General features: G+C 42.9%; 1 protein-coding gene and 14 non-coding genes across 16 annotated transcripts; 12 read left to right on the forward strand and 3 right to left on the reverse strand.

Moving 5' to 3' along the window:
- Positions 1 to 740: 740 nt before the first annotated feature.
- LOC122876773 (cilia- and flagella-associated protein 157-like) lies at positions 741 to 17,082 on the reverse strand. 2 transcript variants are annotated; one of them, XM_044197491.1, is made up of 11 exons: positions 16,998 to 17,082; positions 16,613 to 16,876; positions 15,501 to 15,772; positions 13,407 to 13,560; positions 13,044 to 13,287; positions 5,268 to 5,368; positions 4,797 to 4,947; positions 3,458 to 3,615; positions 3,014 to 3,169; positions 1,361 to 1,427; positions 741 to 1,270 (listed from the first exon to the last, which is right to left on the reverse strand). In XM_044197491.1, the coding sequence occupies exons 2-11, from the start codon at positions 16,693 to 16,695 to the stop codon at positions 818 to 820; spliced, it is 1,839 nt and encodes a 612-aa protein (XP_044053426.1). In that variant the 5' UTR covers positions 16,696 to 16,876; positions 16,998 to 17,082; the 3' UTR covers positions 741 to 817. The 2 variants fall into 2 exon arrangements, with proteins under 2 accessions (XP_044053426.1, XP_044053425.1); XM_044197490.1 differs by having other exon boundaries at positions 741 to 1,427.
- Positions 4,992 to 5,063, forward strand: trnac-gca. Its single transcript has one exon. It is a non-coding gene; the product is annotated as a tRNA-Cys (tRNA).
- On the forward strand, positions 6,191 to 6,262 carry trnac-gca. The gene has a single exon. It is a non-coding gene; the product is annotated as a tRNA-Cys (tRNA).
- trnac-gca lies at positions 7,472 to 7,543 on the forward strand. The gene has a single exon. It is a non-coding gene; the product is annotated as a tRNA-Cys (tRNA).
- On the forward strand, positions 8,395 to 8,466 carry trnac-gca. The gene has a single exon. It is a non-coding gene; the product is annotated as a tRNA-Cys (tRNA).
- Positions 8,585 to 8,656, forward strand: trnac-gca. The gene has a single exon. It is a non-coding gene; the product is annotated as a tRNA-Cys (tRNA).
- trnac-gca lies at positions 9,384 to 9,455 on the forward strand. Its single transcript has one exon. It is a non-coding gene; the product is annotated as a tRNA-Cys (tRNA).
- On the forward strand, positions 9,574 to 9,645 carry trnac-gca. Its single transcript has one exon. It is a non-coding gene; the product is annotated as a tRNA-Cys (tRNA).
- On the forward strand, positions 10,560 to 10,631 carry trnac-gca. Its single transcript has one exon. It is a non-coding gene; the product is annotated as a tRNA-Cys (tRNA).
- trnac-gca lies at positions 11,359 to 11,430 on the forward strand. The gene has a single exon. It is a non-coding gene; the product is annotated as a tRNA-Cys (tRNA).
- On the forward strand, positions 11,549 to 11,620 carry trnac-gca. The gene has a single exon. It is a non-coding gene; the product is annotated as a tRNA-Cys (tRNA).
- Positions 12,347 to 12,418, forward strand: trnac-gca. Its single transcript has one exon. It is a non-coding gene; the product is annotated as a tRNA-Cys (tRNA).
- trnac-gca lies at positions 12,533 to 12,604 on the forward strand. Its single transcript has one exon. It is a non-coding gene; the product is annotated as a tRNA-Cys (tRNA).
- Positions 13,925 to 13,996, reverse strand: trnac-gca. The gene has a single exon. It is a non-coding gene; the product is annotated as a tRNA-Cys (tRNA).
- Positions 14,115 to 14,186, reverse strand: trnac-gca. The gene has a single exon. It is a non-coding gene; the product is annotated as a tRNA-Cys (tRNA).
- Positions 17,083 to 17,904: the final 822 nt, after the last annotated feature.

The raw sequence follows: 17,904 nt of genomic DNA on the forward strand, positions 1-17,904 counted from the left end.
TGTCTGTCTGGCGGTGTGGGATTACCTGCAGCGAAGTCGACAAGCTTAAACTCAAAGGGAATCCCGACCGCTTTGGCGAACAGGAAGACGGAGCGGCAGGGCTGGGAGAGCAGGTCGAGGTAGAGCTCCGTCATGTCCGAGTGTGAAGGCGGCAGATGCTTCGTTTCCACCATGTTCCCTCAGTTTCGGTCCTCTCCTGCCGCGCCTCTTATCCTCTGTCTGCCCAGAACTCTGCCTCTCCTCGCTGCGATGCTCATTGATTTTTAAACGGTGGCGACAGTTCAAAGTAAGCAGGCGTGGTTGAGCAGTCTGACCTTTGGCCTCAGCTTGGCCCGGTATATTGTAAACACTGCTGAGATCATCGCAGCTTTATCCGCTTGGCGTGCCTCTAATCTGTGATTCAGTGTCCTCTTTATAACGAGCTTACAGCAGCAGTCAGACATTGGTGAAAAGAGGTCTGACATTCAGTCAGTGATCACATGGATAAAGATATTTCAACTACTGTTATTTCTTTTGAGGCAAATTTTGGGATATATAAGAAAAATTGACTTGACATGATTTGCATCAATTTTCAGTCCACTAATTACACAAACTGGATTTTACAGCTGGTGTCTAAAAAATCTAAAAAATATATTTATCATTTTGGTAAATAATGTAGGCTAACTCTTATCAATATTATTAAGTAGGACTGAAACTAGTACTTTAGAAATAAAATAAAATAATTCGACAACAATCAGTCATTTATCAAGAAAAAATGCAATATATTCTCTGGTTCGAGGGTCTCAAATGTGGGAATTTCCCACTTCCTTTGTTTTAATCACTGTAAATTAGACGGGTCAGACTGAGGAGCCGGGTCTGACGGAGCCAGGTCTGACGAGTCAGACTGAGGAGCTGGGTCAGCTGGGTCAGCTGGGTCAGCAGGGTCTGACTGAGGAGCCAGGTCAGCCGGGTCAGACCGAGGAGCCGGGTCTGACTGAGGAGCCAGGTCAACTGGGTCAGACTGAGGAGCCGGGTCAGACTGAGGAGCCAGGTCAGCTGGGTCAGACTGAGTAGCTGGGTCAGACTGAGGAGCCGGGTCAGCTGGGTCAGCCTGAGGATCCGGGTCAAAAGAGTCAGACTGAGGAGCCGGGTCAGACTGAGGAGGCGGGTCAGACGAGTCAGACGAGTCAGACTGAGGAGCCGGGTCAACAGGGTCAGCAGGGTCAGCAGGGTCAGACTGAGGAACCGGGTCAGCTGGGTCAGCAGGGTCAGACTGAGGAGCCGGGTCAGACTGAGGAGCCGGGTCAGCAGGGTCAGACTGAGGAGCCGGGTCAGCTGGGTCAGACTGAGGAGCCGGGTCAGACTGAGGAGCCGGGTCAGCTGGGTCAGACTGAGGAGCCGGGTCTGACGGATCAACAGAGCTGGATGTTTTCTGACTGCAGAGTTTCCTGAAGGACAGAATAACAGCATTTATACAAAGAACAGATTATACATTAAAAACAACAACTTTTGTGGAACCAAAAAAACCCCAACAATTATGGTTTATTTTTATTTATTTATTATTAATTGATTAATATTGATTAATTGTGTTTTTGGCCACTGGGTGACAGCGGAAACACGCTGTGAACACAACACGGACATAGCATCACCTTTTAAGTTGATATGATGAACTTGATAGCAAACAGTTGCTTATTTACACATTCAGCAGCTACAGAACAACATTAGCACTCATTTGAATCATTTCACCAGTTTCTGGCCACCTGATCAATATAATTCCAATATTTACTTTCTTTTACCTCTGTTTTTTGTCTCCACCAACTCGTCGGAAAATAATCTGGTTCTTTAGCTAAATGCTTCACTTTCTTCAACTTTGCTGTTTGCTGCTGAGCAGGTTGTGACAGTGTTTTTTTAAGAGCTTTGTTGCTGAAAACAGCTGTCTGCTGCGAGCGGTGAGAGTGAACAGTCAAAGTAAAGTTGCATGTTGAACAAACAATGAGCTGAAAGACAATATAAAGTTCTTTCTCTGGTTTTATCAGTATGAGGTAGTCGTGATAAATTGTAACATGAAAATATTTTTTGTAGCCACTGTAAGGAAAGAAAGTGACTTTTTCAGCTTCAAACAGACATGAATCAGTCTCCTCTCTCCTGAAGGATCAGGACACCAAAATCTGGTGTTCTTGTTGCCTTTTCTCTTTGTAAAGTCTAAACAACGGAAATATGTCCACTAAAGCTGCGTTTCCACCGCAGGAACTTTCCCCAGGGACTAGGAACCTTTGGGGGAACCTTTGAGTTTCCACCGCAGGGACCAGGGTCTAAATTAAGTACCGGGGACATTTTTTACCCCTGAAAAGGTCCCTGGTTGGGGGGTAGTACTTTCCAAAAGTACAGAAACCTTCGGGGTGGTGCTTGCTGCGCTGAACATTTCTGATTGGTCGGTTCAAGGTAAATCACATACAGCTAATGTTAGCTACATGCTACCGCCAACCGCTAACGTTAATGGTGTAGAATCATGGTGTTCCTTAAGACAAGGGCTGGCTAAATCGATCGTTCAAAATGATATCTTGTTAATGTCGTCGACACATTTTTTTTCAGCGTGTGTTTCAGATGAAGCGGGCGGTAAAGTGAACTGCAGGCTGCAGACGAGTGTGTTTCCTCCTGCGACCAGCAGCAGCCCTCGTCACGTCTCCTGCTGAAGCACACAAAGGCTGTATTTTGCACATTTCTATTTCTGCAGATTAATAAATAGTTGTGGAACTAAATGTGTGTATAGTGGCTGTTCTTGTATCTGAAAACAAGTATTTACTGCTATATATGTAAAACGACACATAATGCTTAAGCCTGTGTTGATATTCTAATATTTACAACGCTCTGAGGAAGGAGTGGCTCTCAGTTTCACCATTATACAGCGGTAAGGAATGTAGTTTTTGGAGGATTCGAATGCAGAGTGATATCACATTTTTACACCGTAAACACGGATGTGACCCAACACTGCCCCCTGCAGGCAAAGCACTTGAGTTTCCAAGTCACAACAAACCTGTTGAGAGGCAGCTGGGTGCTGGTGGAAGGAGCACCCGTCCTGGAGATGGCTGGTTTGTGTTTCCACGTGGGTCGAGGTACGAGGCCGAGGTCGCCTGGCCTGTAGCGGACCATCAGGAACAACGGATCTGTGGCCAGGTTCAGGGTCTCTGCTCTGTGGAGGAGAGACAGGATGATGGGAACAGGAGCTGACTGTCTTGGCTCAGGGTACATACACTTCTTTGGTTTTTATACTTTACTTCAGTATTTCCTTTTTGAGAGACTTTCTATTTTGCCTCAGCTACATTTCCATTGTACAAAGTGAAGTTTTACTCCACTACATTCATCTGTCGACTGCAGTTAAGAGCTAACACGTGTGTTCTGGGTTTTTCTAAGCAGGAAATCAGCAGTGTTCACACAACAAACGGTCAACAAACGGCCCAGTGGAGAGTGATTCCAGTACCTGGCTGGTTCGGGGTCAGAGGTCTGCGGTTTCTGTCCTCGACTGCTCTTCTCGGTGGAGTCCTTGAGGGCGGAGCCTGTTGCCTGGGGGGTGGGGCTCTCCAGGAGCTCCTGCAGCATCTGCATCTTCCACTGAGTCTCGGAGGCCTTCTCTGAGTCCTGCAGAGGACAGAGAACACCAGAACTTCAATAATCAGAAATGATCTCATTGGTTGAGATCAGGGTTATTATAGTTTTGCATTTGTCATTAGTTTTTATTTTTATTTCGTTTTGACTTTTTGTTTTCACACTGTTATTTAGGTTTGTGCTGTATTATTCTGTATTTTGTCTTGTTATCATATTTGTTTTATGTTACACATCCTTGTGCTACTTTTATGTTTTAGTGAGCTTAAGACGATAAGTGCATATTATAGTTAAACCTGTTCACATGAGTAAGAATGAATTTTTCAGCCAATAAAAATGCTTGAGAGTTTACTCCTAAACACACCAGCTGCATTTCACAAAGCGCATCATAAATGTACACTGGATCAAGAAACCACATTATAGCCTTTAGAGCAGATGTCTCGAGCAGAAGAAATATGCCTGGAAGTCATCTCTCTGGCAAAGACTTTGCTCAGATACTTTACCTTCTTCAGACTTGTGATTCGGGTCAGAATATGTTGTGGGTAAGAAAATACAGATGCATATTGCTGAATGTTAAGAGGATGCTGACCTACCTGTCCTAATATAAATGTATGCAGAAAAGTTAAGCGGCTGTTCAGTTACTGCTAAAGCACAGCTGTCTGCAGCGGTGGAAAGGAACTGAACACATCCACTCGCGTACTGTACTGTACCACTCCACCATGCTACCAGCTACAACATTAAAACACTGCTTACATGTTAATGCATTACTAATAATGATGCAGTGATATAATAGATATAATGATATATCACTGTGAAAAGGGAGTATTTTAAACTTTTGAGCACTTTACTTTTACAGTTAGTTCTTTGGGAAGTAAATTTTTGAATGCACAACTTTTACTTGTAATGGAGTATTTGACATTGTTGAATTGTTTTTGACTTGCTAAAGATCCTTAGTAAAGCAGCAGAAGGTAAATGAGATGTCTGGCCTTCCTGGATTAAAACCAGAATCATCTTCCCTCACTGGAATACAGCTCTCACAGATTATATACAGCCCTGACCTCCTCACCACCCTTAGTTGTGACCTTGGCCCTCTGGGTCCCTATAATAAATCTTACGAAAATCGTACTCATTTGTGCAGCACTTCGTCAACATCTGTTGTTTTTAAACTTGCTTATAAATAAACTTGAGCTGTCCTGACGCTCCTGGTCAGGACTTACCTCCAGGATGTTTCTGAGAATGATGACTGCTTCCTGCATGTCGCCCTCCAGCTGCCTCTTCCTGCTCCTCTCATTTTGGATCTCGGCCCTCAGCTGACGTGCCTCGGCTGTTTTTTGATGGCACTCCTCTGATACTGAGACCAGGCTCTGTCTGAAAGCAATACAGAGGCAATACCACTACAATGGCTGATGTAGGGGGGTATAGCTCAGTGGTAGAGCATTTGACTGCAGATCAAGAGGTCTCTGGTTCAAGTCCAGATGCCCCCTGAGTGAGATTCTTGATCTTTCACTGCTGATGTCAGTGAGCTTTCATCCCTTCAATTATACAGCTTAGATTACCTGTTTACTTCTGGAAATGGAGGCAGTTCAGGCCGCCATAAATAGTATCAAAAATGGAATATGATACCTTTAATCTTCAGCATTGTAACATTGTTGAAATGCACTGTACATAACAATGAATGTGAATCTTACCTGAGATCCTCTTCCTTGGCCAGCATGTGCTGATTGGTCATGCTACAGTCCTTTAGCTCCACCTCCAGCTGCTGGCGCTTCTTCGTCAGCTGCTCCGCCTCCTGAAGAAGGGAAGGACAACCTTGTGTGTTTGAATGATTTTGGTGATGTTTTTTTTCCAAAGACAGCTGATGAAAATGGACAATAATGTTAGCAAACTGACAGATGCCAGGTGCTCTCAGGTGCAAGTGTGAGTGTGACAAACAACAACTGGGGATGAAGAAGAATCCTGTGCAAACCTTCATGGCCTTACACGTCCAATAAGATAAAAGATCCCTTTTCCATCTTATTCTTGGGTGTATTATTCAGTTAACTATTGTTATATAATAAAATCCCATATCTTTACAGTGTAAGTGCTAAAATGTGTATAGACTCGCCCTGTACCCCGGGGGGGGCAATTAAAAATTCCACCCACTAAACTGTGGTGGAAAAGAAGAGGAAACCTGTAGGCTAATTTCGCCTCCATTTCAGCGACGGGTGCAGCTACAGTCTCAAAGAGAGTCCTTCTTAAAGCAATCAATCCCTTTCAATGTAAGAGTTGTTCACAAAATCCACAGTGTTTGTTCTGTTTAAAGATATGAGGCTTCAGCAGTCTGAGCTGGACGCTCCTCATTGGAAAACACTGTACTTTCCTTCCTCAACGAAACTGAGAAACTTAAGATCACAGAGATTTTTGGAGGAAAAGTTGTCACTTATTTTGCACACGCTTTGCACTCACAAACACTGGGACCAGAGTCAGTGATACCAGGGGTCTCTCGAGACCACAGTCTAGTCCAACGACTATATTATAACCAGCACATTTTAATGTTATCTTAAAGGCAAACTCCTACTGCTTCGATGGTAGCAGTACCCTGATCATGAGGCCAGGCGTGAGATCAACTAATGGGGGTATAGCTCAGTGGTAGAGCATTTGAGTGCAGATCAAGAGGTCTCTGGTTCAAGTCCGGATGCCCCCTGGGCCCTGTTTATACCACTTTACAACAGACATGCACTACTTCTGATGTCTGAATGACGTCTGTGTCTTCCACACCCTAGATAGTAAACATAAATACAATGTTTCAAAAGCAAACTGCAAACACAGCTTATTTGTCCTAAAATATTGGGATTTAAATAGAGACTGGAAGTGAAAACAAAACTTTCGGATTCTCCTCCAGCAGTAAGAAAATCTCATTAAAAATCAGGAAATGTAATGTAGCATGTAGTGTGTTTATTTCCAGAATGGTGTCTGTATCTTCTACTGCCCAGTTGGTACAAAAATTAGTGTTTCACAAGCTACAAATAAACCTAGGCTGTAACCTTAACACTCTCATTTATCCTAAAATAATATCACAGATAAGCAGAGTTAGCTGAATGTGTTGTAAGGATAAATATTTAAAAATATAAAAATTGAATGCTCAAAATAGTTTGTCCACACTACGGAGTCCATTAAGTGACAGGTGCAAAGACGAAACGATGAAAGAAACCCTCAACAGGAGACGGCACTGTTAGCTAGTAGCTAACAGCAGATAGCAGATGTCAGGACTTGAGCTCTTTGTATCCGTTCTCCCACTCGATGTGATCGTAACCTTAGCAGGAATAGATCTCTCGAGACCACAGTCTAGTCCAACGACTATATTATAACCAGTACATTTTAATGTTATCAATAAGCTACAAACCACACATTTGAAGACAGCGAGGTGAAGATTCTAAGTAGAGAGAAGAGTTGGTTTGAACGAGGTGTCAAGGAAGCCATTTTAGTGAAAAATGAAAACCCCTCTTTTAACAGAAATGGTTGTCTGAGATTCAATCTGCCCAAAGTCTACCACAGTGTATTAGCACCTTGGTCACGCCAATCATATGCTAATCAGGCACTTAACAGTGATGAGGGAGGTGCAGCCAGAAAACAATAGGCCTGATTACTGATAACTGGGCCATCATGGAAACAATTAGGTCAGTTTCAGGTGAAACTAGCTAATCAACAGATACTCAGTTAGACTCCTTCCTGAGTGCAGGGCTTATGTAACACAGACTAGCTTAAATTTCTGTTATTATAATATCTGTAATTTATGATTTATCTTAAAGGCACTGAAACTCCTACTGCTACAAAGATGGTAGCAGTACTCTGATTATGAGGCCAGATGGTAGCAGTACTCTGATCATGAGGCCAGGCTTAAAGAGCAAATAATGGGGGTATAGCTCAGTGGTAGAGCATTTGACTGCAGATCAAGAGGTCTCTGGTTCAAATCCGGATACCCCTGTCTCAGATTTATACCACTTCTCTGGAGACATTGTCAGTATTGGTCCTCATTCCTTCTTGTCACTTGTTTTGCACACAAACACTGGCACCTGAATCAGTGACAAAAGTGTGACTTATTTCAATATCTCAGTGGTAGAGCATTTGAGCAGATGAGTGAAGGTGAACAGCGACAAGATACTGCTAGAATCCAATTTATACCACTTTACAACAGAGAGTTTATTAAGGAGTGCTTATTGTGACTTCTGTTGCCTGATGTGACCGGAGAAAAAGTAAAAATAAATTTAAATTATGATTCAATAATTGTTTTTGAAATACTTAAATGACCTATACGGCGAAACACACAATTGTAATGATGCTAATATAAATATTTACAGAATAGTTTTATTCTTCCGATTATCAGTACCAGTCTATTCAAACTTATATATATTTAGCGCATTTTGATAATTGAAGTGAAGTTGAACAGAATTAAGTTCAACTTATCGTTGGTTTTGGCCGTCTGACACAATTCAGGTTTCTTATGTGGCCCCTTGTAAAATGAATTGCCCACAGTGTATTAGCACGCCAATCATATGCTAATCAGGTACTTAACAGTGATGAGGGAGGTGCAGCCAGAAAACAATAGGCCTGATTACTGATAACTGGGCCATCATGGAAACAATTAGGTCAGTTTCAGGTGAAACTAGCTAATCAACAGATACTCAGGTAGACTCCTTCCTGAGGGCAGGGCTTATGTAACACAGACTAGCTTAAATTTCTGATTATGATATCTGTAATTTTATTATACTTTGGTATACTGCTTCGATGGTAGCAGTACTACTGATCATGAGGCCAGTGACAAAAAGTGTCACCTGTGGGGGTATAGCTCAGTGGTAGAGCATTTGACTGCAGATCAAGAGGTCTCCGGTTCAAATCCGGATACCCCCTGTCTCAGATTTATACCACTTCTCTGGAAACATTGTCAGTATTGGTCCTCATTCCTTCTTGTCACTTGTTTTGCTCACAAACACTGGCACCAGAATCAGTGACAAAAAGTGTGACCTGTGGGGGTATAGCTCAGTGGTAGAGCATTTGACTGCAGATCAAGAGGTCTCTGGTTCAAGTCCAGATACCCCCTGAATCCAATTTATACCACTCTACAACAGACATGCACTACTTCTGATATCTGAATGATGTGTGTCTTCCACACCCTAGATCAGACCTGGGCCACATCCGGCCCGCGTGAGGCCAATCTTAAATTATAGGGATGCACCGAAAATTTTCGGCCGAAATACCTAAATCACAGAAACAACACGGCCGAAACACAATTGTAATGACGCAATTAAAAAGCGCAGCCAGGACACGGTTATCTGGATAAGAGCCAACATGTCTGTGGTTTGGACTTATTTCAATATCTCGAGCGCATGCGTGAGCTGTGAGTGAAGGTGAACAGCGACAAGTGATGCTAGCCAGGTTAGTAAGGCGTTTTCTGACGGAGAGTTTATTAAGGAGTTTATTAAGGAGTGCTTATTAGCTTATTAGCACCTTGGTCACGCCAATCATATGCTAATCAGGTACTTAACAGTGATGAGGGAGGTGCAGCCAGAAAACAATAGGCCTGATTACTGATAACTGGGCCATCATGGAAACAATTAGGTCAGTTTCAGGTGAAACTAGCTAATCAACAGATACTCAGGTAGACTCCTTCCTGAGGGCAGGGCTTATGTAACACAGACTAGCTTAAATTTCTGTTATTATAATATCTGTAATTTATGTTATCTTAAAGGCAGACTCCTACTGCTTCGATGGTAGCAGTACTCTGATCATGAGGCCAGGCGAAAGAGCAAATAATGGGGGTATAGCTCGGGGGTATAGCTCAGTGGTAGAGCATTTGACTGCAGATCAAGAGGTCTCCGGTTCAAATCCGGATACCCCCTGTCTCAGATTTATACCACTTCTCTGGAAACATTGTCAGTATTGGTCCTCATTCCTTCTTGTCACTTATTTTGCTCACAAACACTGGCACCAGAATCAGTGACAAAAAGTGGGACCTGTGGGGGTATAGCTCAGTGGTAGAGCATTTGACTGCAGATCAAGAGGTCTCTGGTTCAAGTCCAGATACCCCCTGAATCCAATTTATACCACTCTACAACAGACATGCACTACTTCTGATATCTGAATGATGTGTGTCTTCCACACCCTAGATCAGACCTGGGCCACATCCGGCCCGCGTGAGGCCAATCTTAAATTATAGGGATGCACCGAAAAGTTTCGGCCGAAATACCTAAATCACAGAAACAACACGGCCGAAACACAATTGTAATGACGCAATTAAAAAGCGCAGCCAGGACACGGTTATCTGGATAAGAGCCAACATGTCTGTGGTTTGGACTTATTTCAATATCTCGGAGCGTGCGTGAGCTGTGAGTGAAGGTGAACAGCGACAAGTGATGCTAGCCAGGTTAGTAAGGCGTTTTCTGACGGAGAGTTTATTAAGGAGTTTATTAAGGAGTGCTTATTAGCTTATTAGCACCTTGGTCACGCCAATCATATGCTAATCAGGTACTTAACAGTGATGAGGGAGGTGCAGCCAGAAAACAATAGGCCTGATTACTGATAACTGGGCCATCATGGAAACAATTAGGTCAGTTTCAGGTGAAACTAGCTAATCAACAGATACTCAGGTAGACTCCTTCCTGAGGGCGGGGCTTATGTAACACAGACTAGCTTAAATTTCTGTTATTATAATATCTGTAATTTATGTTATCTTAAAGGCAGACTCCTACTGCTTCGATGGTAGCAGTACTCTGATCATGAGGCCAGGCGAAAGAGCAAATAATGGGGGTATAGCTCGGGGGTATAGCTCAGTGGTAGAGCATTTGACTGCAGATCAAGAGGTCTCCGGTTCAAACGGATACCCCCTGTCTCAGATTTATACCACTTCTCTGGAAACATTGTCAGTATTGGTCCTCATTCCTTCTTGTCACTTGTTTTGCTCACAAACACTGGCACCAGAATCAGTGACAAAAAGTGTGACCTGTGGGGGTATAGCTCAGTGGTAGAGCATTTGACTGCAGATCAAGAGGTCTCTGGTTCAAGTCCAGATACCCCCTGAATCCAATTTATACCACTCTACAACAGACATGCACTACTTCTGATATCTGAATGATGTGTGTCTTCCACACCCTAGATCAGACCTGGGCCACATCCGGCCCGCGTGAGGCCAATCTTAAATTATAGGGATGCACCGAAAATTTTCGGCCGAAATACCTAAATCACAGAAACAACACGGCCGAAACACAATTGTAATGACGCAATTAAAAAGCGCAGCCAGGACACGGTTATCTGGATAAGAGCCAACATGTCTGTGGTTTGGACTTATTTCAATATCTCGGAGCGTGCGTGAGCTGTGAGTGAAGGTGAACAGCGACAAGTGATGCTAGCCAGGTTAGTAAGGCGTTTTCTGACGGAGAGTTTATTAAGGAGTTTATTAAGGAGTGCTTATTAGCTTATTAGCACCTTGGTCACGCCAATCATATGCTAATCAGGTACTTAACAGTGATGAGGGAGGTGCAGCCAGAAAACAATAGGCCTGATTACTGATAACTGGGCCATCATGGAAACAATTAGGTCAGTTTCAGGTGAAACTAGCTAATCAACAGATACTCAGGTAGACTCCTTCCTGAGGGCAGGGCTTATGTAACACAGACTAGCTTAAATTTCTGTTATTATAATATCTGTAATTTATGTTATCTTAAAGGCAGACTCCTACTGCTTCGATGGTAGCAGTACTCTGATCATGAGGCCAGGCGAAAGAGCAAATAATGGGGGTATAGCTCGGGCGGTATAGCTCAGTGGTAGAGCATTTGACTGCAGATCAAGAGGTCTCCGGTTCAAATCCGGATACCCCCTGTCTCAGATTTATACCACTTCTCTGGAAACATTGTCAGTATTGGTCCTCATTCCTTCTTGTCACTTATTTTGCTCACAAACACTGGCACCAGAATCAGTGACAAAAAGTGTGACCTGTGGGGGTATAGCTCAGTGGTAGAGCATTTGACTGCAGATCAAGAGGTCTCTGGTTCAAGTCCAGATACCCCCTGAATCCAATTTATACCACTCTACAACAGACATGCACTACTTCTGATATCTGAATGATGTGTGTCTTCCACACCCTAGATCAGACCTGGGCCACATCCGGCCCGCGTGAGGCCAATCTTAAATTATAGGGATGCACGAAAATTTTCGGCCGAAATACCTAAATCACAGAAACAACACGGCCGAAACACAATTGTAATGACGCAATTAAAAAGCGCAGCCAGGACACGGTTATCTGGATAAGAGCCAACATGTCTGTGGTTTGGACTTATTTCAATATCTCGGAGCGTCGCGTGAGCTGTGAGTGAAGGTGAACAGCGACAAGTGATGCTAGCCAGGTTAGTAAGGCGTTTTCTGACGGAGAGTTTATTAAGGAGTTTATTAAGGAGTGCTTATTAGCTTATTAGCACCTTGGTCACGCCAATCATATGCTAATCAGGTACTTAACAGTGATGAGGGAGGTGCAGCCAGAAAACAATAGGCCTGATTACTGATAACTGGGCCATCATGGAAACAATTAGGTCAGTTTCAGGTGAAACTAGCTAATCAACAGATACTCAGGTAGACTCCTTCCTGAGGGCAGGGCTTATGTAACACAGACTAGCTTAAATTTCTGTTATTATAATATCTGTAATTTATGTTATCTTAAAGGCAGACTCCTACTGCTTCGATGGTAGCAGTACTCTGATCATGAGGCCAGGCGAAAGAGCAAATAAGGGGGGTATAGCTCGGGGGTATAGCTCAGTGGTAGAGCATTTGACTGCAGATCAAGAGGTCTCCGGTTCAAATCCGGATACCCCCTGTCTCAGATTTATACCACTTCTCTGGAAACATTGTCAGTATTGGTCCTCCTTCTTGTCACTTGTTTTGCTCACAAACACTGGCACCAGAATCAGTGACAAAAAGTGTGACCTGTGGGGGTATAGCTCAGTGGTAGAGCATTTGACTGCAGATCAAGAGGTCTCTGGTTCAAGTCCGGATACCCCCTGAATCCAATTTATACCACTTTACAACAGACTACTTCTGATGTCTGAATGACATCTGTCTTCTACACCCTAGATAGTAAACATAAATACAATGTTTCCAAAGCGACATACAAAGTATAGGCTTTAAAGGCAGAACGAGCAGGATTTTTGGTTGCTGTTTCAAAGTTGGCCCCTCCTCCCGGCTCAACGAGCGACAGAGAGAGAGAGAGAGAGAGAGAGCAGCGGTGTAACCTGGTCTCTACGTTTTTATGGCGTCCCGACCTCAACCTCACAGCCCGGACTGCACACCACTGCCCAAAGGTTGACACCCCAAAACAAATTCTTTGAATATGCTTGTTTTGCACACGCTTTGCTCTCACAAACACTGGGGTCAGAGTCAGTGATACCATGGTTAAACTGTGGGGGTATAGCTCAGTGGTAGAGCATTTGACTGCAGATCACCTTCTTGCGGTTGAGGCTTTCCTGGGTCATCTTGGTGAGATCATTCTTCAGCTCGTCTATCTCAAAGCAAAGACGGCTTTCGCTGCCTCGCAGGGCGTCGTTCTCCTCCCACAGATCCATGTTCTCGTTCAGCAGGAGCTGGACCTTCTCCAGTCGCTCACTGTGCTGAGCCCTCTCCTCCCGAAGAATTTTTGAGGTCTTTGTCTTAATGTAGTTGTCCACCGTGCTATGTCTCTCCTCAATCCTGTTGTTAGAGGACAGGGGAAGAGAAGGGTAAACATTTAGGGTTTGCTAACGAACATTTTAAAGCAACAGTCAAACCATCATCAGCGTGAAAGATGCAGATGTAATGCTAGACTTTACTTTTCCCTCTCCAACTCTGCTTCTATCATCAGCCTGTGGATGGCAGCTTCATGCTCTTCCTGCTGACTGACCAGCTGCTTCTCCAGCGACTCCATGTCGGACAGCTGCTGCATCAGCTGCTCCTTCTGCTCCTGCTGCTCCTCAAACCTTGCCGCTGAGGGGAGGAGAGGAGAGTAAACAAGGAGAGGAGAGGATGCTTCCCACAGAAGGCTTCACACAAAGTGCTTGGAACAGGACGGTGTAGTCCCTCATTCGTCCAGGAGTGTTCCATCGTAGAAAAGGTTTCAGTCGTAGTCATCTGGACACTGTTTTCCCAATTGTGAAAATGGTCTGAGAACTCAGAAATTTAAGCTACTCTGTGTTGCTTAGGTCCTGCTTGTTCTGCCTTTAAAGCCTATACTTTGTATGTCGCTTTGGAAACATTGTATTTATGTTTACTATCTAGGGTGTGGAAGACAGATGTCATTCAGACATCAGAAGTAGTGCATGTCTGTTGTAAAGTGGTATAAATTGGATTCAGGGGGTATCCGGACTTGAACCAGAGACCTCTTGATCTGCAGTCAAATGCTCTACCACTGAGCTATACCCCCACAGGTCACACTTTTTGTCACTGATTCTGGTGCCAGTGTTTGTGAGCAAAACAAGTGACAAGAAGGAATGAGGACCAATACTGACAATGTTTCCAGAGAAGTGGTATAAATCTGAGACAGGGGGTATCCGGATTTGAACCAGAGACCTCTTGATCTGCAGTCAAATGCTCTACCACTGAGCTATACCCCCACTGGTTTAATAAGCGCCTGGCCTCAAGATCAGAGTACTGCTACCATCGAAGCAGTAGGAGTCTGCATAACATAAATTACAGATATTATAATAACAGAAATTTAAGCTAGTCTGTGTTACATAAGCCCCGCCCTCAGGAAGGAGTCTACCTGAGTATCTGTTGATTAGCTAGTTTCACCTGAAACTGACCTAATTGTTTCCATGATGGCCCAGTTATCAGTAATCAGGCCTATTGTTTTCTGGCTGCACCTCCCTCATCACAGTTAAGTACCTGATTAGCATATGATTAGGTTGACCATGGTGTTAATACACTGTGGTAAACGGTTGGCAAATTGAATCTCAGACCACCATTTCTGTTTACCACACATTTGAAGACAGTGAGGTGAAAATTCTAAGTAGAGAGAAGAGTTGGTTTGAAAGAGGAGTCAAATAAGGCATCTTTGTGAAAAAAGAAAACCCCTCTTTGAACAGAAATGGTGGTCTGAGATTCAATTTGTCAACCGTTTGCCACAGTGTATTAACACCATGGTCAACCCAATCATATGCTAATTAGGTACTTAACTGTGATGAGGGAGGTGCAGCCAGAGAAAAATAGGCCTGATTACTGATTACTGGGCCATCATGGAAACAAAAGAAGGTCAGTTTCAGGTGAAACTAGGCAGGGTAAACAGCAGACACTCAGGTAGACTCCTTCCTGAGGGCAGGGCTTAAGCAACACAGAGTAGCTTAAATTTCTGAGTTCTCAGACCATTGTCACAATTGAGAATGACTTCTGGATGGGAGCCGAAACGTCTTGATTCTGAAAACAGTGTCCAGATGACTACGACTGAAACCCTTTCTACGATGCTTGGAACAGTGTTTGAAACCTCCTCCCACCACACCTTTCCAACGCCAGGCTTGGGGGGGCTGTGTCTGACATATTTTTTTGCAACTTTCTGAAAAAGACAATCTGACAGTCACGCACAATTTACGCAGCAATTTCAAACATACTGAACAATTTACAACAAGAATCTAGTCTGAGTACCAATGACAACTATATAATCTGCTTCACCAATCCTATAGTTTTTTTTAAAAATGGTGAATACTAAAGTCTCACAATCAGTTTATTGATAATTTATTGATGTTACAGATCCAATGAGATGAAAGATCCCCCTTTCCATTTCCTTGATATCTTTTTTTTTAAAGATTCATAGTCTTGTCCTGCACTCAGGAACCTGATCCATCCCTGAGTCCATCCTGAATCTGTTCTAAGAGGGTGGAAGATGAAACTAAATACTGTGTAACAAACATTTTTCCAGTGACGCGTTGTCTCACCCTGTATCATGCTCTCTGAGTTAAGTCTGTCGACTTGCTCCTGGAGCTCCTGTATCTGCTGGCTGTGCTGCAGCTTCAGGGCCTCTCGCTCCTCCTCGGCAGCCTGCTGCTGCTCAGACAGCTGCTCAGCCAGCTCGTCCACCATCCTCTGTTTTGCAACCACGGAGCATTTTAGGTACTCAATGATGTCTGTCTTTAACTTCTCCAGCGCTCCGTACTGAGAGACGAGGTCCTTGTTCTGTTTCTCCAGCTCGTCACATTTAAACTGACATCTGCAGGACGAAGAGGGACCCGTGGGCTTATGGGTTATGTAAAATCATAATATAAAATAACTGCAGTAACTACATTCTGTATCAGAGTTTTTATCATGTTGAAATTGTGACTGAAGCTTGTCCTCAGTTGCAGTACATGATATTTATTTATTTTGTAAAACAAGGTCATAAAAACTGAAATGAGGTACGAGTGAAGGTAAAGGCTATGAGGCTGATCCACCACATACCATACAGAATATTTATTGGCAAATGTTTTGGTAATCCATTAATTGTTTGAGCAATCGTTCAAGCAGTGTGAAGATGTTCTGCTTTTCTTTGTCATGCATGATGGTAAATGAAATATCTTTGGATTTTACTATCATATTAATAGCAAATTAAAATAGCTAATCGTTAGTTGCAGCCCTAACTGGAAGAGCACAGCACTTTACATGTCATTTTATGTTAATTCTGGGTTATATATTACTGTATATTTGTACTATATTTATAGAATACTATTGGATTTACTTTCACACTTTAATTCAGTATTTTTTTTTTTTATTATAGCTAAATATTTTAACACATTTTAACACATTTAACATGGCGGCAGTGGCAGTGATGTCACATATTGTCAGCCACAGAACCATTTTAAGAGGCACAAACTGGTGCTAATGCTAACATAGCTAACATCACTCTGGCTAATGTTAAAGGGCCATTCAAACACATTTAGATTTTTTTATTAGTTTAAGTTTAAAAGACATAAACACATGAATCCACATTTATACATCATTTTGTGCTTAAATAAACTATTGAGGACTTATTTCCCCCCAAAACAGGAGCAGGTCTGCAGTGCAACAGCCTTACCTCTCCAGCTGCTCGTCCAGATATTGAATTTGTGTCAAATATAATGACGTCTCTTTGTCGTCAGAACCGTTTTTATCCGCCATAGTTCTGTATTTGTCTTTTTCTCGTATATTTCTTGGCTTTCTGTCGTCAGTCTCCGCTTTCTTGATCCCTTTTTTCAGGGCATTTCCTTAAAGAAAGTTGACAGAAAAATCTAGCCGAGAAACTAACGTTAGACTGCTGTTGCTAGGGAATGCTGCCTTCAGGGACTGCTCCGAAAAAGTTCTGTTTAAAAAAATAAACTGACCTTCATTAAAACTATTCAGAAATACATAATATGATAGCCTTCAATATAATTATATATACCATAGTATAATATATTATATAATATATCAGAAACTATTACCCCAGAAGCGGGAAGCAGGTCTGCAGTGTACGTTAGCACCATAGGTTAGCACAGTCTCCACTGCTCATCCAGATATCGAATTGGTTGCTAGGGAATGCTGCCTTCAGGGACTTCCATCATCAGTTTCATGTTTCACATTATTGTGACTATTTCTATTCTCACTTTATATTATGTGACTTTGTATGTGTACCCCCCCCCTTTTAGCGCTTTGTATAAATAAACTTTATCATAATTATTAGCATTGTTATCTATTATCTACTCATATGATTATTTATTTCATAAAGTATTATTTATTTATGTATGTATGCCATTGTCCGGTTCAGATAGCATCACTTTCACCCTGACAAATGAATAATTAAAGTAAAGGTGGGAACACTGCAACGTGAATGTGCTTCACAGTTTATTCTGCTCTTTACGAATTAGTCTGGATTACTGGATAAAGAAAATGTAAATTCAACTCTTTTGTAGAAGAATCTCTACAAAAATCGGTGAGTTTTGGCTGACATACGGCGTCCATGTTTGGAAACTACACCTCAGATTCTGCTAGAACATGAACAAACAAACACAAACAGCCAGCATACCGACTGCGCTGATGTATGAACCTGACAGGAATGTATGTTTTCTTTGCACACGCTGAATAGCAAATCAGAGCTGTTAACACTTTCATTCAGCGCTGACAGAGTTTCAGTGTGTTGTTGTTGTACACCCATTCAGCTTCTGCAGGACACCGAGGTTGTGGGAAGGGAAGGTGTTCTGAATCAGTCTGCAGATTCTTGTCTTGCCTGAGGATTCCTGAGTCACAGCATTATTGACTTCCCCACACACACACACACACACACACACACACACACACACACACACACACACACCTCACGCAACAGCTCTAGTAATACCTGTACATACAGAC

The sequence above is a fragment of the Siniperca chuatsi genome, linkage group LG5, assembly GCF_020085105.1.
Source record: "Siniperca chuatsi isolate FFG_IHB_CAS linkage group LG5, ASM2008510v1, whole genome shotgun sequence".
Lineage (NCBI taxonomy): Eukaryota > Metazoa > Chordata > Actinopteri > Centrarchiformes > Sinipercidae > Siniperca > Siniperca chuatsi.

What these genes read in the sequence shown, in the direction of transcription:
- LOC122876773 (XM_044197490.1), bottom strand. Translation starts at nt 16,695, where the DNA reads ATGGCGGATAAAAACGGTTCTGACGACAAAGAGACGTCATTATATTTG. An exon ending in AAAGCCTCAACCGCAAGAAG is followed by an intron (nt 5,369 to 13,043) that starts GTGATCTGCAGT and finishes TCCCTTCTTCAG; the next exon opens with GAGGCGGAGCAGCTGACGAA. An exon ending in TTCTCAGAAACATCCTGGAG is followed by an intron (nt 3,616 to 4,796) that starts GTAAGTCCTGAC and finishes TGTCCTCTGCAG; the next exon opens with GACTCAGAGAAGGCCTCCGA.